The sequence below is a fragment of the Nymphalis io genome, chromosome Z, assembly GCF_905147045.1.
Source record: "Nymphalis io chromosome Z, ilAglIoxx1.1, whole genome shotgun sequence".
Classification (NCBI taxonomy): domain Eukaryota; kingdom Metazoa; phylum Arthropoda; class Insecta; order Lepidoptera; family Nymphalidae; genus Nymphalis; species Nymphalis io.
The window spans coordinates 4,473,065-4,497,917 of record NC_065918.1 but is presented as its reverse complement, the minus strand read 5'-3'; the positions used below and the strand labels follow the sequence as shown (position 1 = coordinate 4,497,917).

Sequence of the window (24,853 nt, the reverse complement as noted above, 5' to 3'; positions counted from 1 at the left end):
GCACTGAAATACGATACCTAAAGATAGTATTCGTTTATAGTAGGTAACAATATTTCGAAAAATTACTACTTCAAGCAAATTGGAACTTAGTAACGAATTATGAATTTATCTGTGTATGTATGTGTGCATGTATTTATGTATATGTGCATATATGTACGTAGGTATGTTTGTAAGTGTTTCCTTCGTCTCATATATCTTTAGAACAAAAGACAATATTGAATGCAAGCTTATTCTACCTAACGCGTAATAGCGTAATGTACACATAATTTATTTTTGATATATTAAAATTTAATAAAACGTGATCGTTTTCCACATCATCTTCTTTTCGCAAAAAATACCTAAGTTCGTTAAACGGAAAATTTATAGTGTGCGTGTAGATGAAATTGTGCTTCGACCGTGCTTTCCAACGGTAAAATTTAATAATCTTTTATCTGTTATAAACATTTACATAATTTGTTAGTAAACTGAAATATAACATTATTATTTCAGCATTCAGCTTACTGAATTAAAATCTATTTATGGAATATTACCTATATTATCTTTCGCTAAGGTTAAATATAATACCTTTCAACCTTTTGGACTTTTATATAGATCTATTACTTCATTAAGGGTAATACTATGTTTATAATCGTCACGAGCTGATCTTTCCTGGGCACGAAGCCCTCGACCACTTTCGAACACGGCGGCCATTCTCAACAGAGACTAGCCAACAGTACAGAATATATTATAGTGTTCCCGTGTGGTCGCTTATGACGCCTTTTCTATTTCCTCATTCTTAAAATCCGATGGGACGGCCGAAATTAATATATAAATTTATTACATTGTAAGAAAATATAAAATAGTTTATTTCAATCTAAGCTTTTATGAAACTTTTTAACATTAATACATTATTTTATGGCCTCGTTTTAGTTCAAGCTTAAATATAATTATATTTTTTGCTATTCATACAAGGATATAAAATTGTACATTTATATAATGAATTGATAGATTTAATAAAAAATAATTGACTGAAATAAACATAAAAAATGAGCTGTAAATTAAACTATAATAGAAGTTCAATATAGCCTCATATTCGATGTCTGGAATTCCATTTATTCATTTTCTAGGCCAGTTCCAGCGACCTTTCATCACGGTAATTCGTCGTCGTCTTTAAAGACCACTGAACAGCTTAAATTATAGACTAACCTGACTACATAGCGCCATTAATTTGATATATTTTCATTATTTTATTGTCTCTTCTTAAGGTGAGTCTGGTTTGTATTTATAACTACTAATCCGATTTTATGGAACTTAACATCATGATAGGTTATAATTTCAGGACGAATGGTTTAACATTACGCTTATTTAAAAAAAAATGGATCTTTGAAATACTTATGACAGATACAAATATAGGAAAAGCATGTCTACAATGGCAACCCAAGTCAGTGTCAGTTTATAATATTATAGATAATAAAAAATATTAGGTCCTTACATATAAAATTAGCGTTTTGTACAGGAGGAATATAATGTCTTTTTTTTAAAAGTATATTTAATGAATCAAAGTATGCACCGTTGTTATCTATGCACTTTTGCCATTTCATAGGTAGTTCATTGATCCCTTTACTAAAAAAACCATGGGGGCGAAAATCAATAAATTCTTTGAAGCCGGTTTAGACTGCCGCATCGGAGTTGAATTTTTTTCCTTGTAAGAAGTTGTCTAACTTCTGGAAAAAATGGTAATCTGTTGGAACAAGGTCCGGGGAGTACGGTGGATGTTGCAGACAATCCAATTGTAGCTCATCTAACTTAGTAGTTGTTTGTTGTGCAGTGTGTGGTCTTGCGTTGTCGTGAAGCAGCAGTGGCCTAGAGCGATTGACCAATCTCGGCTGTTTAGCAGCTAGTTCTTCCTTCATGGTTTGCAGTTAATTTTTCTGAGTCAATTTTCGTTTAGGGCAGGATTTGGCTGGGTCTCCAGGTTTCAGCCATTGCGATGAGCACTTCCGATTATCGTACAGTATCCACTTTTCATCACAAGTAATGATTCGATTTAAAATCCCTTCATTATTGTGTCAGTTGAGCAAAGTGAAAGTGAAGAGGCATCTTGCGGGCCGGCAGGGCGAAGGCGGCTAGTGCAGAACGTTTTTCCCGTCTGTACTGGCCGTCGTCGCGTTTGGACTCTACTACCACTTACCATCAGGTGGAGTAGAGTCATTTGCCCTCCCGGCAAATATATAAAAAAAAAAGTAACTCGGCAGTCGACGCGTGTTTGCAAGTTCAATTCACTCAATTCAATAGGTATCCATCGTTCCAGTTTTTTTAATTTCCCGATTTGCTTCAATTGGATTAATACCGTTTTATCACTTACCCCGAAGCCTGCAGCTATCTCTGAAGTGCTTTGTGATGGATCCGCTTCCACCACCGTTGGTCTCCGGCCGTCCACGGGGTTGGTGCTGAAGGTCGAAATTCCCAGAACGAAAACGTTGAAACCAAAAACGTACCGTACTCTCTTTTGCGACACCAGCGCTGTACACATCATTAATCCTTCGAGCTGTTTCTGCAGCACTGGTGCCACGGTAGAAATCGTACTCGTAACTATACCGATATTTCATGTTTTCCATTGTGCGGTAATAATGAGGAAAAAACAACTGAATGACTCTTTTTAAAACTCAAATGTACCAGCTAAATGAATTTATAAATTTGAATTTGGAATTCTTAACCAAAGAGGAGATATTTCAGATCAAAGTGGTCAGTACGACAAAGCTAATTTCATATGTTAGGACCTAATATATTTATAAATTTGAGGCGGGTTGTAAGAGGTGTTCGACTTTAGTTTTTGTAGCCGTTATATATGAATGCGAGTCTTGTTTCTGTTAGTACTTGATATTGTTGTGTTCCGGTTTGAAGGATGAGTGAGCCAGTACAGGCATAAGGAACGTAACATCGTAGTAACCAAGGTTGGTGGCGCATTGGCGGTGTAAGCAACGGTTAACATTTCTTACAATGCCAATGTCATCATCATCATGTATCATCTTTGCTCGTCCACCAACCTATAATATAAAAATATATATATAAAAAAACACCAACGTACAGTTTAAATGCAAATTATTTTTAACAGTAACTTGAATTCGGAAATGTTTTATCAAATGTCAAGCGTATATATAGCAATATTGTTATACGATAGTTGATCTGAATGGTTTCGACTTTCAAATTGATTAATATTTACACTTTCTACAGATGTAAATATGGTTACAAAGTAAAATGATGCAATATTTAGAGCTATATCTATGTCAAGCTTATAAATTTAACTTTAACATAAAATCATTGTTATTTAAGCTTTAAATATGGTAACTATTACAACTATTTTTTGTCAAACAACGAGACAATGTTGTGCATATCTTTAATTGCTACATATATCAGATAGATCTTATTTGGTTTTAATTCGCAAGTGTTTAATATATGTCCTGAAGATGTGCCTTTTCAAATAAATAAATAAATTTTATATCAATGTTCCAATGATACCGATATATGCATAATTATTAACAATTCTAGTGTAAGAAGTACAAGGGTCTAAAAGAATATCGGGAAATAAAATTACTTATGAGAGTGCACAGCTTTATAATAAATCGCCGTCTACTTTAAAACGTGTGAGCTCATTTAATTTATTTAAGGCTATACTATCGAGACATATTATTCAAAACTACCAATTTTAAAAGTAAATACATTAAATAACTTGTAATAGCTTACGTTCACTTAGCTTTACTTTAATTTATTGTTTCCATGTAAGTGACGTTGTCTTTTATGGAAAACAAAGATCTTGAAACCTAAAAGAATATCTGCTTTATTAAGTAATAAAATAATTCATTAAGAGTTAATATATTAGATGTTACATTTAAAATAATAAATTATTATTTATTTTTCAGCTTCAGAGAAGACCCTGAGTCACCAGTGTTGGCGAATTCACCAGGTAAGTTAAGAACCAATTTAATCAAACTTATGTTGTTGGGTAAACGAAGCCACGATAGACGACTAGTTTCTAATAAAATCAGAGTTCAAGCACCATGAACGGTACAAAAAACAAGCCGATTCCTGTTAAGGTACAGTGAGCCTACTCTTACGTAATCCTTGTGGAGCACTGACAGCTATATCAAGCGTTACACAGCTCTATCTATGCATAAAATAGTTTTCATTATATGTACACATATATAAATTTAAGTTTTTTTAAATTTATAACCTAAAATTTTGTAATTTTAAATTCTAAAAGGAAATGGCAACTTTAAGACGTAGCGATAATGAATTAAGACGACTAATTTACGCATTCGCACATATTTTTTTGTGGCGCATCGGTGATATGGAATGGATAATATTTCATGCAGCGTCAATGTCAAAGGGAGTCAACACTCATCTTCAGGTGGCTCAATAGCCCGTCCATTCATATTTTACAAAATAGTCTATTAAAAACCGAAGCAGAGTTGTTTTTTAGATATAATTTTTATTTTAAGTTAGCTTCTCAACCGCCTTATTACTATGGTACCGACGTTGCTTCCCACATTCATTTATCATGTAAATTAAATGCATTTCGAATTGTACATTATATTAACTCCCTGTGTCTTGCGAACAGAACGACGATAAGTTAATTAAAGGCTCAATTCTTTATGGATTGACTTCGAATAATAAAAAACGTCTACAATTATATGAAATGTAGGTCAGTATTTACAATTAATGTATTCAAATGGCTCAGGGGTGACTCATTCGTTATTATCTTTGTTGTATAAGCTACTAGCGACCCTTTATCGGAATGATCAAGCTTGGTAGGTGAGTAATATTTGCGGTTAGGGAATCTGGTCATTGATGTCTTTAAAGTGAGATATTTGCGTTTATACAATTAGGTTCATAGAAGAATGTTTTTATTTACTGATACGATTATATTATTCTCTTTTTCAAAGCAGTTAAAATGTTAAGTACAATAATTTATTAAAATATATAAAACGTATTCTATTTCATATTGTAATATTTATTACCGTCGTGTCATTAAAAAATATATTTTTATCTTTGCTACATAAGTATTACACATTTCTTATAAGAATCTGAACTTTAGACCAAATTGAACGCTGTTACAAACCATAGTTTAATGAAAAATAACATAAGCCATCCGGTTGGTTTTATATGGATTTTTATTATAAATGTCTTGCAAATGATTATATGACTATTATGATGTGAATAATTAAATGATATGATTTTATATGATTTAATAATTATTCAATTGTATTCGTTTGAGTGTTTGTATTGGATTGTATAAAAGCATTTTTGAAAAAAGTTTTTTTATCAAGCTTAGTAAATACTAAATACCGCCCACGGCTTCCCCCACGTCTTTGGGGGACGGGCAGGTGCAATGTACCGTTTGTCTTTTTCTGTACCCCTAACAACATGTATGCAAAATTTCATCGATCTTGGTTGAGTAATTAAGACGTAACAAAGAAACATACGAACGGACTTTAACATTTATAATATAAGTTAGTATAAATTTTAAATTGTATTTTATCACATATGTGGTTGACGTATGTGTAAAAATCCAAATATAATATAATTTATTCATATTGGCACTTGTATGTAACCTACCAACGGTTGGGAGTTTAGATTCTACAGTATTTTAATTAAATTTATAGATTAATTGTAATAATATAACTTAATATTATAATGGTACATATTCACATACCTATATATACTTTCACACCCATGTACATTGTACCTCAATGTATTGGTACATTGTTTGAAACTTCGTGTGTGTTCATATATTTTAAGCGGTATCTTAGAAAGTACTTAACCGGTTTTGATAGATGCACTAAAGTGCACGCGGCGCAGTAATGTTTTCGATATCCAGGTCTTCGCCTATTGAATCAAATTTTAATAAAGAAAAAAGCATATTTTTTGAAAAAATATATCATAAATCATAATAAACAACGCTCTTAATGCACTCGCACTGCTAAGCTTCACTTTTATTGAGGAGAAGATTGGATGATCTTACTCCACCACTCTGTTCCAATGTGGGTTTGTGGATACACGTGACACTGTTCATCTGCTTCATACACGTTTCCTCAAGATGTTTTCTTTCACCGCCGAAAAAGAATATCATAATTCAAAATGTTTGAACCATCGCTAAAGATTCTTGTCTTCTAACCACTGGGCCATAGCTTTTTCGAATATAAACCCTCATATATTTAAATTACTAATGATATTATTATATAATTAAGATCTGTAAAAATGTTATGAGCTACTAATGAGTTAAAGTTATTTTTATATTTTTGCATGATGTGTTTGCATCTACTAGGATATAATTGATTTTTTATTCTTATTTTTTTGGATACATACGTACTATTTATGTCATTGTATACAGTACACCATCAAAAATAATACAGTAAATACAATGAAATTTAGATATCAATAAAGAAAAGACAAATTTTAACTCTATGGTTTTTATTAAATTTTAAATAAATCAAACAATGTTGTCTTTTTCTTCAGAATGTTAAATCAATGATTGATAATTGAGAGAGATAAATCGCTGTTTTAATTAATCACTTTTAGCAAGTGAAGTGACGTTTAATAGTAAAACTACAATTTTGTAAATATGACATTTATTAATGATTTTTTATTTGTAATATCTCTAATTTTGTACTAAATGTAAATGATTCAATGGAATGTATTCATTTGTTAACTATTGCATATATTAAACAGATTAAGTTTCAGATTTTCAGACGGTTAATTAGTTTTTGCAAACGTTGCCTCCATTGTTGATGTAGATACGAAATTGAGATCCTAAAGCAATTACTCGATGCCTTTGCGTCCCTTCCGCTTTACGGGTGTAATAATGTTATGAGCGCTACATACTCGTAGATACATGTAGGTACTAAATACTTTAAGGTAGAGTTTACGCTGTCACACACAGAAAACCTAACTTATGTGGTATGCTTTAATTTATGGTGTTCAAATATTAGTTCGTATAATATTACTAATATTATACGAACGTTTATGTTCTAGAGGCATCTTACAAAACCACGTTGAAAGACTAAACGGATTTATATGAAATTTTAATTAAAAATATTACCCTTATATCTATTACATTAAAAAAATCCATTGCAAAGTAACGTATTTTAAAACTCATACCTACCTTAAAGTTGTACAAATCGTATATAGTCATCAAAAACACAATAATTTTCAAAGTGTAAGAAATCAGACATTCACTGTAACCCATACAACCTCAAGTTTACATAACTATGATTACTTAGCGATCGTAACTTTGTGCGGGACCGCTTAAAGAGGAGAAATAAACAACCTGTCCAGGTATCGGAGATGTAAGGACCGTATTTTATGGTCCAGCTGTTGCTTGTGGCTTCGTCCGTGGAATCAATTTTAACTTATTTATTTATTGTAGAAATCTTCCAACTTTAACTTATCTTAAGTAAAGTGTAAAAAAAATAATACCATTTAATTGCAGTAAATATTGAAGTCATTATTAGTATTATTTAATTCTCACTTCACACCTTTTATATATAAGATACTGTTTTGAAAGAGAAAGTCCTTTAAAATGATTGCATCTTCATCAAAAGCAACGTAAACACGACATTGTCCAATATAGATCTAAAGATTTATAAAAAATGTATCGTTGGCAATATATTTTCATGAATTAGTTTTTCATTTATAATACAGTCATTTGCAGATGAGCGTAAATATATTTTTTTAGGTAATCAGATAGTTGTACCCTTTTGAAAAGTTAGTTTAGTAAGGTAAAATATTTATTGTTCGGATTACACTTAACACATACTTAGTTAAATATATTAGTGTAATATGTATGATTGTATTTGTTAATAACATAACCATTAATAGATTAAAAGCGTCACACTTGCAGAATTTATTTTCTTGTTAAAGTATCCAGCCCGATGTGCCCGTTCATATATAATTGTCTAAGGCTACCTATCACGTCATACATCAGGATTTATTAAGCGCGTTGAAATGGCAGAAGTGAGCCACCTCCAGTACTAATTCTGAACTTAATCTTTGTTATCAGCAGATCTTATGAGACAGCCGAGCCTATCCACTAATGGCGCTGCTTTGCAAAACCTTCCATTTCCAAAGGCAAAGGAATTCCAACTTTAATATAATCTGATACGTTTCAAATTCTATTAATAATAGTTTACAACACGTTTGATTAGATGCTAACATTCGCAGAGCACCGTGTTCAATAAAATTTACGCTTTAAATTCCATGTGTTAAGGCGCATTTTTGATTCATTTGTATTTTCTAACAGCTATGTCGGGTTCGCTGACCTGTGCAAAGGTTTCCTTCCTGCGCAAACGCCATGGCGACTAGTGCTTTTTACATGACACATCTACACGTAGGCTGAGCGTGCACAATTCTCTCTTATTAGATTTTATGAGGTACCTAAGAAAACAGCATTTTGATTCTTTAGTCTATAAACTTTCCGTCTCCATCTAACTTTTAAACAACGCACATATGATTAGTTACTTAAAGATATTCGGTAGTGATTTATTTTATTCACTATTTTCTTTTGTGATTACGATTGAATATTTCTTTTGATTTGTTTATAATGTTTATGATGTGATAAACAACTGATGTGATGCAATCAAGTTTAAAACAATTAGGCCTCTAGTCATGGTGTGAGTTTAGTTGCTTTTTATTTTGTTCGTCAAATTGATGGAACGCAGTCAGAACGTAGAAGGTACGCCGTAATGGTTTAACTTCGTTTAGTCCGCAATCAGAATTTTTAGTTATAAAGAAAAATATTTTTACTAACGAGTGTAATGGAAGCTAGATATCCATCTATCGTAAATATTTTATCAATTTGATCCTTTTTTTAAAAGTGCTTTACAATTCCAACTCACTTCATGACGGTTTATAAGCTGTTCATAGTTTATTTCAATAGAGCTATAATAAAAAAATGATGAATTTGGTTTTCATTAGTCTTGGTACATATTTAATTTTATTATTTGAGCGAAACAACTAATATTTTTGTAGCGATCTTAATAATTTGTTTGCACTTATGCCACTTGTTTGGGGTCGGCGCAGTGTGTGTTGTGTGCAATGCAAGAAAAAGGTTTTGGCACACACATACGGCGATGTTTGTAGGAATTATTTTACTGATGACTATGTTTCCCGTCAGCATACAAGCTGATGAAGCGCTAAGTAATTATGGACGCGCTAATAACAACAAAAAAAAAACAGTCGGCTCTAATGACACCTTCGTTCAGTTGTTGTGTCTATTGTACTATGCCCTCAACCGCATATATATTTTTCAGAATTTTCTTTATTAAAAAGTTAAAATTAAAATAATTAAAGAACTGGATAGATTTTGTTCAGGAACACGAACTTTTAAAATACTATTGTCGGAATAATCATTTCATGTGAAGTTATACATAGATAACAAGTTGAACCAGCTGTATTATTTTTATATATTAAGCTTTGACGGCTAACTGCTATCATGGTAGCATCAATTTATGTTTAGTTCCCATCGATAGCTAAACACAAACGCTATTCGCAGTGAACCGGTTTCTCAACATAAGGGATACTATATATTATAAGCTCGGATTGAGAAATGGATGCATTCAAATAAACACTTTCATATTTGTATTTGTAAACTTTTGTACACGCAAATTCATATAAAAAAATGTCATAAAAAGCACATCGATGGTTATGTCTGCGTATTTTTAAAACCTATATGAGAGACCGTCTTCAATAACACAGTTTAAAATCCGAAATGAATGGTTTATTCAGTGAAACAAATCTTTTACGATTGAATGTATAATGCTGATAAACGGGAACTTTTCCTTTCTCGATCCGTCTTTTGACAATTTTTTTTTTAATAATTTTTTTGTTTTAACTTTTCAGCCCCAATTTACTTTTTTTTGTTGCGGTATAACTACTAGTAAAAATGAAAAAGAAGATCTATTGAACTTACTGTTAGAACACAAGTTACATAAAAAAATAAATCTAAAAAGGAATTGTTGTTGTCGTACGTGCTTATTCACAAGAAATAAAATATTTTAATTCCATATTAAGCTGAAAATATTAATTTAAACATTTTCAAAAGTTACTACAAATTGGCAAAGGAAAGTGCATACACAAAATGTTATCGATAATTCATTTTCATTAAATAACAAAGTACGCTCTAAAAGCTTTTAATGCAGCGGTTATATTTTCGTTTTTTTTATTTATTTTTTATAACTATTCATAGTATGTTTTTAATCAGTTAAAATGTTTCGCAATAAAAGTAACATGATTCGTAATTATTTTATGTCCGCCTGAATATTTGTTTTTCACATGACGATCGATGCCTACATTCCTCTATTTCTTAAAATACTTGAGGATTTTATATTTTTATAACATGCTAATGTGTTAGTAAAACAAACTTAACATGTTTGTAAATCTTGCCATTTCCCTGTTTTCTTCTAAGGTACTTATTAATTTTGAGGATTTTTATACTTAATAAAATTATATAATTCAAGTTTAACTATAGTTACTTACATAAATAATTTCGCTCTTTATTTATCTATACATATATGCAGATAATTTTAATTTCGTCCATGACAGTGCTGTATTTGTGGAAGGCTAATATAAACGCCGCTACAGGTAAGCTATTTATATCCTGTGAAAACGGAGTTCTGCATTTTCAACGTAAATATATTCTGTTTGTCATCCTGGATAAAAATTCACTAGAAAATAAGGAGAAATATATAGAATAGAATATTAGATTTGTCTCAGAAGATATTTTATGATTAAAAATAATCATTTAACTTTAACAAGGTTTCAGTTTCATTTTTCAAAAATATTTTTTGTTTTTTGTAATAGTTCTTCTAAATTAGTAGCTGCTCTTCCCGATTTAATTTTTCCCATTCAATTTTGCAACCAACGAGTTATAGGCATTCGCCAACGTATTTAAAAGACAGATATATGCATTTGCTGACTTTTTAGAGACCTTTTGCAGACCCAAAAATCTCTTGTATCGATTTTTTTTGTAGTTTTTATAATTTGCCTGCTTTCATCGAATCTTTAATGTATAGTTTCTGAAGAAAAAAAAAATAAGAATTTTCTTTAGAAGAAAAGCAATAAATATTTAATTCAATATTTTATACAATTCAATATTTATCAAACGGAGTCAATAAAAGTATAATCGTTATATCCAGAAATTAATTAAAATTAACTATCATCAATTTTCAGCGAATTCAACATTTAAAATTGATGCGAAAAAAGTGTTCTCACATATAGAAGTTAACATAATATATAGGTGCGTGTTTTTGATAAAAAAAAACCGTATATTTCGGTGAGCAAGCGCCGCCGCGCCGCACTCGCGTCACCGGCAGCAACGTTCTTATAAGAATTACAAATTGTAGCTTGAAATTCAATAAGTGTTTTGAAGGTTTCACCCCGACGGCACTCATATATGGACACCGTTATGTTTAATTTAGGTACCTATATTTATTAACTTATATGTCAATATTTAAAAAAAAACGTGTTACATATGTTTTAATCTAATTTCATGGTCTTTAGGTACGACTCAAGTTTTCATATTTAACGTTTTCATATAATTTCATATACGCTAATGCAGAAGAGTATACAGCTCAGTATCGTGAGATTGGAGAGGCCTATGTCCAAGAGTAGACGACGAAAGGTTGATGATGATAGAGGTGTTATTTAGCAGAAGAGTCTAAATGAGAACTACATCCGGGCAAGCACCACTGAATTTTCATGTGCTTAAATTAGTTTATAATTCATCTCGTGCTTGACGGTGAAGTAAAACATCGCGAGGAAACCTGCGTGTGTCTAATTTCATTGAAATTCTGCCACATGTGTATTCTACCAACCCGCAATGGAGCAGCATAGAGGAAATAAGCTCCAAACCTTCTCCTTAAAAGAGAGAGGAGGCTTTAGCACAGCAGTGGGACATTAACAAGTACTTCAATTAAGAGGAATTATCATAGTTATAACTGTTGTTATTGCTATAAAGAAGTTCGGTGTATGTCTTCCGGACATTAATCACTAGATTGTAACTAACTAGGTCACATTAGAAAAGAAACTCACTCTAAGAGCTTGTCGCTGGACTCCTCCTTTAGAAGAATATGCCTATATAATTGAGCATAGCGCAAAAGATAGATCATGTTTTACTAGAGAATATGATATAAGCTGTACATCAGACCTCCTACTTGTTTAATAACCAAAAATTGACTGTTCTTTTGATAAAAGATTGAGGACCACAAAAATAATTTAAGTGTTTTTTTAAAAAGAATATTATCAAGATTACATTTTATTGAAAGAAAAACTTTACAAGGATCAATGTCTGAGCTCCTTTTGAAAAACCATAAAGGTGGTAAGCTTGGGAACACAACAATAAAAGATTTTTCACAAATGCAGAAAAATTAACGGAGAATATTTCATAGATAATCTGCAAGAAAAGAGAAAATATACATTTGTGTAATATGATCGCCGGCGACGATTTAACTAAATTTACATAAATTTATACTACGATTGGTAATTATAGTAGTCTTGCCAGCGATCACCGTTTATGTCTCTAATATATATTTCAGTAATATTTCTTAATATACTATTTACTTCTCGCTTAGAATGTAATTCAAATCCTTAAACTATGATTCTATTTATTCGTATGACATATAGAAAAAAAAACCGTCTCACAATTGACGGATACCTCTATGCGGAGGGCACTAGAATAGTCAAAGCTTGTACTATCTAATACTTTTTGTTCGTTATTTAAAAAAGTTTATAGTTGTAAGCCAGAGCTAATATAAATCATATAAATGTCTTAGCATAATTGGAAAAAAGTATCCGTATAAAATTGAATAACTCTCACTGGCGCACGGCGCGTGGGCCGGTGCCCGGTAGCGTAGTCTGCTTAGCTTTGGGATCGAACTATCGAACCTAAAGTTTAGTGCGCGTTGTAACGCTGAACGTGGCGGTTGTGCGCTTCCGGTATGCTGGGAATATGGACGTGTGGAGCGGTCTTCCCGCTTCGTGCGTTCGCGCACCACAACCCTTGAACATCGAGACGAACGAGTTTGCCCTCACATTTTTCGATAAAGAAACTCAACCACCCCAGCCAAAACAAGGTGTGTTATGTGTTTTATTTATCATGTTAGGTTGTATGCATGTTTGTTTGTATGTAAGTATGAATGTGTGAATGTATGTATGTATGTATGTATTATATATGTATATAAGGCTATGTGCATGTATTATGTAAGTATGTACGCATGTATGTAATCATTTAACAAATATCATATAAATAAGTTTCATTTTCATGAGAGAGGGGTGGAGTCATATTTGTACCGGTAATAAATAAAAAAAATGTGAAACTGTAGTGTTTATTATTAAGGATAAGAAGGATATGTAATGTAGCCGAAAATATTATTATTTCTTGAGGAGTCGTAATCTATGTTCTATTTTTTTTAATAGTAACGTCAACCGTATATAATATTAGCACATTTTTTATCAACATGTCTTAAACTCTAAAATAGTTTAAAACATGTTTTGGGTTATGGGATACCATACCCAATAATACCTTTATTTCGATCATTTTGTTCAATAAAAAACTGCACAGAATTTCTAACACTTATCGTTTTCGGCATTCATTATGTATTCAAGTTTCCGCATTCATACTTGTGGAAAGAGACGCGTGTAATAGAATATGTATATCACCAGTTACTGTGTCGAAAATATTCAAATACATTTTGGTACAAAAGATTATATCTACTAATAAAAAATAGCTTTAAAGAAAGAAAATAACCAAAACAGTAAAGGACACAAAATATATTCTGTTGTTATTTAGTGTTTTGGCATTTTTTATTACTTTATTTATTCGACAATTACTCAGCTCACATACCTTATTTCATTAAATATCCTCTGAATAAGACAAACGATAGAAACGTGACGAAATCAACATTTTTCTAAATATAATTTCTAATTATTGAAGAAAAATACAAATCATTTATTAACAATGACTGTTAAAAAAGCTGTCAACCCTGATTGTTCACTGAAGAACTTCCTGACTCTTTAACGAGAAGAATCTAGTTTCCTCTCGATGTTTTCATCGACATGAAGGCAAAAAATTTTACATAGTATTTGTACTTATAGTAATTAAAGTTAATAAAGCCACAAAGAGTTGCTTGACACCTTCACTAGACATTGCTTGATGCGATCGATCTAGCTGAAAAGTTTTGATAAGCTCAAAATCAATATCATTGCCCGAATATACGGAAATTATTTTATTCCATGTACATTGAATGGATGTACATGTCATTTTTAACATGGGACACTATAATAACATTGTCTTAAAACATTTTTAATGCAAAAGCTGACGATGAATTGGGCTACCTAATTGTATGTCACTATTGCCATCGCATTGGCGCTGTGAGACATAACTATACTGTGGAGTCAACTATTGGGACTAATTAGTTCCTCCAGTTTGCGGCTCTAATAATTACACTGGTCTACTCACCCTTCAACTGAAACTAATAAATAGTATCTAATAGTTTTGTGATGGATTCTTTTATGATTGTGCGTTATATATTCGGACCGGGTTGCACAAAGCTTCAATAATGTCTGCAAAGGTGTACGACCTCCTAACGATCTGAAAATCCTGTTCCCACTCCTAGCTTAAGTTTTACGCTTAATTGGAGAAATCTTATAAATTCTTAAAATAAAACATCTATTTTTTTTGTTTTCAATAAGCCGAACTTCCGAAACGCATTATTTGAAATCTATATAAAATGGTTTGTACCTCAAAATGTAGTAAGCCTGATGTTACGAACATTACATATATACGTGCGTATTATTACTATATAGAGAAATGGAATGGCGTAAGAAATATAAAGTCAAATAAAAATATTTGAACTAATTGAATTACCAAAAACACACACATATACACATTCACTATACTATTATTGTAATAATACTTCACAATTATTTTTAAAGCGCGTGTCGTGATCTTGTGACAGGTGTGTGTAACCCACGTGGGTTACAAATGAAAAATAATTAATTCAATAAACGATTCTTGAAATGAAAGCATTTAGACATAAACGTAAATACTGGTTTTGTGTTACGCACACAAACCGACAAGGAGACATTATTTTTTATATGCAAACTCGAATTTATAACTAATAATATAAAATACATTTGAAATGTAGAATGCATCTATTTTTGTATTGAACTGATCGATAACTAAATAATTATATTTCGCTGCTAGAACAATACTCTACCTTTTGGAGCTTAATGCTGTTGTGCGGTAGACAAATCATCATCATCAACAGCCAATCATTGTCCACTGCTGAACATAGGCCTCTCGAAGGTGCGCTAAAGCTCCCTGTCCTCCGCCTTCCGCATCGAGTTGATGCCCGCCACCTTCTTAAGGTCATCGGTCCACCTGGCTGGAGGACACCCTACGCAAAGACAAAGGTAGACAAATAACAAATAGTAATACAATTAAAAATTTAAAAAACACGTAATTACAAATTTAGTACTAAATCAATCTGAATAAATAATTTTGACAATGTTTTTGATTTTGTTACACGTTTAAGGAAAAGTTTGCGGAATTAAAGGATTATAAAGACTTTCAGTACAAAAAATAAGGAAATCTCATTAAAAGAAACTTTTTAATGAGCTTAATTTTATTTTCATTTGACAATAAATTTATATTTACAAAATGATATTCACAATAATCAAATTATACGACACATTCTTTATTTTGAATTTTGCGTAACTATATGGTGATATGATTAACGTAGCGGAACTTTAATTTAATTCGTTTAACTTCCAACATTAAAAGGTACCCGACTGATTTACATTTTGTTATTAAAAGAACAGCTCTACCGGTAGTGCACGGTCAAATTAATGCGAGTTGTTGACAAATTACATCAATTCATCATTTTAACCATTCAATTGCAAGCGGTTCCATGCGTTTTTAATTATTTTTATTGTTTAAATCTCGTCCAATTATTCGTTTCTAAAAAAGAATACGAGGCGTCTAAATATTTTATTTTTATTTATTTATTAAGGTTTACCAACAGTTGTTTACACTGAATATAACATATAATACATTTAAAATATATATATAGAATAGAGTAACAACTAATTATAGGTAAACACCGCTTGTAATTATACATAAAAAGAAATAAGTAGCTACAGCACATTCATTTAACACTAAATGTATATAAACTAAAACTTAATTACACCAATAGACACGAAAAAAAAGTATAACAAAAAACAAAAATATGTATATCTGAAAGTGTCTTATAAAAGTAGTTTTTTTACTAATCAAAGTAAGATAAGCCAGATATCTTAACGATTTATTATTTGTTACCTAAAGCCAATAGAACATAAGGTTCATCGGTAAAGCTCTCGATCGCGTGGTCCGGTACCTTATATTTTTTAAATACATTTTTATTTAAAACAATTAAATTTAATGAAATAACCATACACAGTACATAATACAACTGCTAGTCCCACACTTTTATACATCGAATCAAAACATTGCAAAATGAAATAAAAACATTATGATTAGTTAAACATGTTAGTAAAAACATTTAATATAATAATACAATAAACATTTAGATAAAGAAAAATAAAATATAAATCAAAATAAATTATTTTGACAATGTTTAGGTTTTGTTTGCACGTTTAAGAAAATCTTTGCGGAATTAAAGGATTTTAAAGACTTTCATTAAGTACGAGAGGTAAGGAAATGTCAGAAAAAGAAACACAGCGACACTTCGTTTGGGTTTCTTTTCATTCTATACTGTTTGTTTTCGACGCGAGATCTCTTAATTAGAAAGAAAAAATCAAAAGCAAAGTGCGAGTCGATTGCACGACGCTGATTTTTTACGGTTTAAATATCGTGATTTAAGTTTATTTTTTATTAAAAAATTTTAAAGTATACTTATGATTATGATTTAATAATATAATTTGATTTGTTGCATATAATAGATAGTTTATGTGGATATGGGGGATGAATAGGCTTAAATTCAAATGTTGGTTTTCTGCTTGATATGAATATAAAGATAAATAACTATTTGTACGTATATATGTGTCTTCTATGTGTTTTTTTTTTGTTTTCTACCGATTATTCAGTATAATTTAGCAGTTAAATATTCATTTAAAATTATTTTCAGTCTTTAACTGATTAAAAAACTCACAGTGAATGTTTACTTTAAAAATAACTTATCTCCTACAAATCTGTGCGCGTTGAAAGAATTGGGTTGATTCCATTCCGGTCGCTACGCTGTAATAGTCAATAACGTAATAGCTTTTGCTGTTTTACATCTATTATATACAAGTTTCCATGCGCTGTTTCTTGACTCTACTACTTCTCGACGTTGAGTAAATAAGATGCGAAATATAACAAAAAAACTCATATTTGGATTTATAATATTAGTAAGGATTTATACTATACAAAACCTTCAGACATTGACGATACTTTTTGAATGAACTCCGCATATACGCTGAGTAGTTTATTTATCTTCATTAAAAACGCGCTATACAAAGTGCTTCAAAGAATCGAAATTTAATTTCAAAAAGTCATAAATTTTCTTACTAATGTCACCCGCTAAAGCTGTTCTGAAGATTGTGTTGCAAATTTCAAGAATGTCGAGGCTTTCACGACGCCCCTTCTATACACTACTAACCTAATTTAAAAACGTTCGCATAAAACACTAATTATGTCTTTACTAGTTAATGTCGATCTTATATTTTGCTTGTTTGTCTTCTTCGATGTTGAATTTTCTTTCACTGCATAATTATACAGAGTATTTTTTATAGGGGCTGTGCTCTATTTCTCGACGAGGTTTGAAAAATAACACTAACAAAATACTATAATATTTTTTTACCTTTTCAAGTAAACAAATAAACTTGTTTTATTTTAATTACTGTACTATAATTTTAAGTTAATAACAGTGAATAAATAATTGTGAAAGTTTTAAAACAGATACATTTATTTGATTTATAAATCCCAAGGTTAAATTGCAAAAATTGTAAATAGTTTTCGAGTTGTTGTTTTCATTAGATTGATGTCAACAGATCAGAGGCTCATCACTGACTATTCACTAGGTAATTTCCTATAATATCACTTAATAACATTTGAAACAGATAACTAAACAAATAGCCCCACGTAATACAATTAATCTGTTTTCCGCTTGGAAGCGAATCTGAGAGGTGATGGAAGGTGCGGGGAGCTGGTTCAACGGCCGCGCGTTATGCAAGACGATAAGACGTGTTCGGTCGCCCTACCAGCGAACCAGCCGACTTTCACATTATCTTAGGTTAGGGACTTGAAATTTGTCTTGCAAAGCCAACTTAGCTCGACTCGCTGAGTCTTTGTTAGAAACAAACTTAAGTGATAAAACTCTTTAAGTTGTGTCAGGTTTTAAATGTTTTTTGTAACATTTTTTTATAAGGAATCTTATTCGAATGCTTTAAGATTATTTTCAGATAAAAAAAAGTTAATTTTAGAATGTAAATAACTGAAACTTCTTGATTACAAATATATATAATAAGTAACATAAAAACTGTAATACATAATTAGTTAATTTTGTGTGCTGATAAATTTTATGTTAAATGCAGTTACCATTAAGCTTAAAATAATGTTTTCGAAAGATAGAATAGGGAGAATGGATGTAAAACTAATTTAATTTTTTTCAATAGTTTAATCAACTAGAATAAAAATCACTTGCATCGAATCAAAGTAAGAGTATTAAAATATACTTAAAGTTTAGAGCCCTTGACGTTAGTAAGTACAATTTGAACAATGTAGCGCTGATCGTTTTAACGGAAAACTCCATGTATGCATAAAATGTTTCCTTCTAGCAATGCGATCAAAAATATTTTATATATATATATAAGTTATTGGGTTTTTCTGTCAGAAAATTCTCAGTAGCAGCCCGGAACCTCGGAAAGCACGTAAAGCCGTTGGTCCTGCGCCTGAACTCTTTCCGGTCATGTCGGATTGCTGTTCCATCGGATTATGAGAGTTAGGGAATTCAGATTGCACCTGTGATTGCGCACACACTTGTGCACTATAATATCTCCTGCGCAGTTGACTAATCTTTCTTGAGATTGGCCGCCGTGGCCGAAATAAACAGCTGACTATTTCAATGTAAACGCATCATTATGCTCATTAAAATAATATAATGAATAAAATATAACATAAGACACATACAGCCACATATTATATTATATTTTTATTATTCATTCAAACAAGGTATATTTATTCGAATAGCGTAATTGACTCAGCATGATTTGAACACACACTGTCACCCGCGCTGGTTTTGCTGTGTCAATTACCAAATTCCTGCTGCGGCGAAAAACTTGATATCATTACTGATATATAATGCCAAGTTAGAGAAATGTTTATGGAGCACTAGCTGTCATTCAAAAATTGATGTACACGTGCGTAAGTAACATGCAAAACACATTTTATAACGTGAATATGTTACCATTTACTTATATTAAATAAATAAATTGTAAAGTTGTTGTAAAATAAATATATTTACTGTACAAATCTTTAAATAAATTGGGCAAAAAAAAAAGCAAAAATTAAAAAAAAAAATCTAAAAATTATTTTCGTCTATGAGATATTTGCCGCATTACTAGGTAATTAGTCGAAATTAACACTTGGACTGGTTGTCCATGATACTATTATTTTTCAGTAGGTAAACGATATTAAAGCCGAGATGACCTAGTAGTTAGAACGCGTGATCTTAACCGATTTTCATGTGCTTAATTTGTGTTTATAATTCATCTCGTGCTTACGGTGAAGGAAAACATCGTGAGGAAACCTGCATGTGTCAAATTTTACTGAAATTAAACCACATGTGTATTCTACCAACCCGCATTGGAGCAGAGTGTGGGATAAGCTCCAAAACTTCTCCTCAAAAGGGAGAGGAGGCCTTAGCCCAGCAGTGGGACATTAACAGTCTGTTACTTTACTACTAAACGACAGTAATAAATAATTATTTATAATTGTACGATAAAAATCCTTTTTTTTTACTTTTCTTGTAATCGTCAATCTTATTATTCTGTAGTGTTGTGTGTAGTAATATTTTATTGGAATTCATTAGCCCTAGATAAATTGATTAAAATTGAACGAATGAAGCCTTATAAAATAGTAGGTTATAGCTTAGCAGCGGTGCTATGATATGAATTCGTATTATTATTTTTTTAACTTAAATTTATAAAATATATTTTGTAGGTATTATTTATTTCTATAAATATGTATAATGCATTTGTATTTCAATATCAGTATCTATGAAAAACTAACCTTAACTTGGTTTATTTATGGTCTTTTGCTAGAAATAAAAAGTTATGTTTTATAAATCAACTAAATTATATATATTATAAATATGTTAACGAAATTTAACAAGTATTTAGCTTAATATATTTATATCAAGCTGCATCTTCACAAAATATAAAAGTTATTAACTGTCCTGTTGTCCACACGTGTTAGTTAACTATCCTTAGCATTAGTAGTTAATGACATAACAGATTGAACGGTAAATGTATTAATTTATTGAGCTTATAGTAAGGCAATTAGCTTCATGCCATTTCAGCAAAGGGCTTTGAACGTTTATAATTATAACCTATATATTAATCCTTTTACAGATTAATAATTAAGCCTTACAATGTCATAAAAGGTATTAGGTGATATTCTTTATACCAATAAGTTATAAATTAAATTCTAAATATATTATAGACACTTTATTTTATAAAAAATGGTGCTAGTTAGCTTGTTACGGGAAGCTATTATATATATATATATTGTAGGGTAAATTAATGTTCTAAAATCTCCACTGCACCGCCAATTTCAACGATCAAACGAGACTTCAAAAAAACCATAGTACTAGACATTAACTTTTTAGCTAAAATTTTTTCGATGAATCGCTAAATAACTAATAAAAACTATTGAATCGATTTTAAAGAAAACATAATAAATTTTTCTATGTAAAATTACGTTGTATAAACTTATTTGCGTGTCAATATCATACCGTTTTACGTTTGTCATCAATAAGCGATCTCATATAGTAAATTTATATAAGTTTCACCATCTTATAAATCAAATTAAATATTAAATCATTGTTTATCTTAACCCAATATATACATACATTAATAAAAATAATAAATATCCTTACTTCGGGTTTTAATAGTAATTTGTAGTTTTTTAATGTGTTTTTTCCAGTTTAGCAAAAATGCAAAGCAAGCAAGCGTTTTATTGTTATTATTACTCTTTGTTTATTCAAATATACATTATTAACGTATTAATTATCGCAATATTTCGTATGTCTGGATATTGGTATTAAAATATTGCTATATGCGTAAAACAAATTATAATTATGATATTTTAAAATTGAACTGATATGGCGCAGTGGCTTGAATAAGCTCCAAGCTTTATCTTCAAGAGGTGAAGCTTAGCCCAGCTGTGTGACAATTAGGATTGTTATGTTACTGTTTTTTTAAACAAATATTAATTTGCAATATACTGTAACCAAATGCGTTAGATTTAATAGTACTTATTATAATAGTATTGACGCACAATCAATATTTAGGCAAGAGATCGTTTATTAGTTGTCACATTTGGATGTGTAGGCGTTAACTTAGTTATCTGTTAAAAGTTGATGGGCATATCAATACATATCGATGAGTTTTGACATATCTAGATTAACGTAATAATAATATATATTTTTGAGATATAACTTAATATGACCCTCACGTAGTTGGACATAAAATTCGGTTCAATCGATATTGAAGCTAACGCTATTAAAACAATAACAGATACACAAAATCGAAATCATTTTCATGTTTAAAATGGAGAAGAATCTCGAAATAACGACGACATTAGCTTAGTTTATTTGTCACAATAAAGAAAATAGTAAATATTGTATTTTACACGCAGCAATCCAACATGAAGGCATTAACGAATACTAATTAATTATCTAATTTATTTAATTCATTTATACGTATACTGTACTTGTAAAGTTACCTGGACTCTTTTCAGTAAGACTAGGATGGCATGGACTTTTTTGACAGTACGTTAAAGAAAACTATAATTTTAACGATCAGCAATGATGATGAATTAAATAACCTCGTAAATAGATACCAATAATTATTTGTGTTACACATCATGTCGAACCTTGCATATCTCCAATAAAATTTTACCACGTTTATGTATAACCGAAACTACTACGAAGTGTGGTAGAATAAACTCCTATCCTTTTCTATAAGAGGACAGAAGTTCTAGCCGTTGGACTTTTTCGGCTCTAACTTAATTTTCTGTAGATATGTAATATTTTATTAAAATCGTAAACCATAAATTTCTATTTAATCATTTACATGTTAGAGGAGCATTTTAACTGTATACTTTTACATGTACTATACTAGAGTGACTAAGTGAGTGAAAAGTAGGTCACAGTCATCTATGCAACTAGGGTTAACTATTCCTATAATGTTTCCTAAGCTTTGATTATGTATTTTTTTGACAATTAAACAATTGTTCTAATAATGTTTGTACAATATAACATTTCAATCAAGTTATTTATAAAGTAAAAACTTAAATTTCTCCATTTATTCCTTGTAAAAAATCACAGTCTCACATCACATCAATCACGTCTAAATGATGAAGTAATAAGAAGTATACTATATTAAAAAAACTACTTTATTAATTTAACTAAATTAACTTATATACTTATAATGATTTAAATTAAAGAACATAACTTTATTCAATAGCAATGAAATTGAGAAGGAATTCCCTTCTAGCTGTACTGAAAAAATAATAATCATCGAAATAGATTTAATTCTCAATTCGTCTTCTTTTTATGACGTCGGTCAAAACTGAATATGTAACCTTTGTGATTGAATTCCTGTATGAATGTACATTGATGATATAGAAATATCAAGCAGCCACGAACAAGATAGACAAGACGGAAACCTAACTATATATTCGAAATGTATGCTTCAACTAAAGAGAGCTTCATTTGCACAGGACTTGACCATTTTGTGATATCTGTTTCAATAGTAGTCTGTTCTGTATTATTCTCTTATTACTATTCCATACGTTTTACGTTTATAGTAGCATTAAATTTGATTGTTTTTATGTAACAATGCAACGCAGAACGGAATATTCTCGGACGATGGAATTAGAGAGATTCCGGAAACGAATTCTGTCTTGCCTACAGTTTATCACTCGCTGAAATTAGGGGTTCTAGGAGTCAATATTTGGAAACATACGCTAATTAATGTTTCGTACGTTATAGCCAGGGGTCAAGTCATAGCTGACTTCGTCATCTTCCCACCTCGCTGGTCTGTCTAAGAGAATACTTTAGTAATCATCGTAATTGTATGAGTAAATTCCGTATTATATGTATATATAATGGATGTTGGTATATTTACTTGAGATTAATTGAATTTTACCATTAAGCTAAATTGTACTATTCGTTCTCTGGTAGCTCAGCTCTAAATCAGCTTGACGGGTTCAAAACATATTTTTTATATCATACGGTAATATATGTCGTGGAATACATAGTACTTATTTAATTATTCAAAAATTATATTTATCATCATCAACAGCCAATCATTGTCCACTGCTAAACATAGGCCTCTCCCGAAGTGCGCCAAAGCTCCCGGTTCTCCACCTTCCGCATCCAGTCCGTGCCCGCCACCTTCTTAAGGTCATTTGTTCACCTGGCTGGAGGACGACCTACACTGCGTTTGCCGATCCGCGATCTCCACTTTAGGACTCATCTGCACCAACGACCATCGGTCCCACGACATACGTGACCGGCCCACGTAAAATTATATTTGGACAAGTAATAATGGTTATACTATACTCCAAATCGAACTCATGCCACGAAAACTAGGCCATGCCCCAAATCATATTTAACTGGAACATATATTTCATTTCATAGTTGTTTACAATATACATAGTACTTAATTATGTTTGGTCGGTACGTATACAGTAAAGGCTATACAATCAAGATTAACATCAAAATATCTTTAATTAAAGTAGACTCATAAACGTACTCTTGAATAGTCATGTTACAATATTGAATTAAATGTAAAACTACTACTTACCTATCTACATAGGCGTGATAATCAAATACAATTAAATATATTATATATTGACTTTACGAAGTCGGAAGCTAAGTTTTATAACTTATCTATACAATGCCTGTACAATTATTGTCACTTTTATGAATATATTATTGTAAATACATAGACAAAGTTTTTATAAACATATTGTGATTAGTATGAAAGTATATAGAAAATATATTTACTTTCTTAAAAATACCCCGGATTGAGTCTCGAGCACCAAGATTATAATATTAAGTTACAATATATGTAGCTTTATCCAAAAAGTGGAAAGCTGTCAGACATAATACTAAAAAATTAACCAAACTAATCAAGCAGTATCAACATAAGTTGCTTGTCTAACTTTTCTAGCCTGAGTCTGTGTCAGTAAATGATAGTCGTTGACGCGCCTTATGTAATACCAATAGGAAATATAGAATGCAGTGTATGTCAATGATAGAAATATATGAAACGACTGTGAACGCCGATGCACTCGGTATGTCTGCTATCAGGGCACGCACGGTTCAATTAATCCGATGAATAGAATATTTTTTTTTGCATTATTTTGGACATAATGTTACATTTTATCAATTTCCTTTTTAAATGTTAGTTAAAACTTTTTTTTCTTTTAAGTAATCATGTGTGTAATACACAGAAATATATATACTAGAGTAATATTTTAATTCTACTTAAGTAAGGGTAATTAATCTTATTTTTTTTAAATCTCGACGTTCTCAACATTTATTTATTT

General features: G+C 30.8%; 1 protein-coding gene across 2 annotated transcripts in view; it reads left to right on the top strand.

The window, feature by feature from the left end:
* The first annotated feature begins 310 nt into the window (after nucleotides 1-310).
* The window catches only part of LOC126780555 (ecdysone-induced protein 78C-like), a 69,362-nt gene continuing 44,819 nt past the window's right edge, over nucleotides 311-24,853 (top strand). The window contains exons 1-2 of one of the 2 annotated variants that reach the window (XM_050505139.1): nucleotides 311-409; nucleotides 3,900-3,943. In XM_050505139.1, the coding sequence (XP_050361096.1) occupies nucleotides 378-409; nucleotides 3,900-3,943 (76 nt within the window). In that variant the 5' untranslated portion in view covers nucleotides 311-377. Of the gene's footprint in view, nucleotides 410-3,899; nucleotides 3,944-12,982; nucleotides 13,107-24,853 lie in introns of those variants that run through there. The other variant, XM_050505138.1, reaches the window with a different exon arrangement.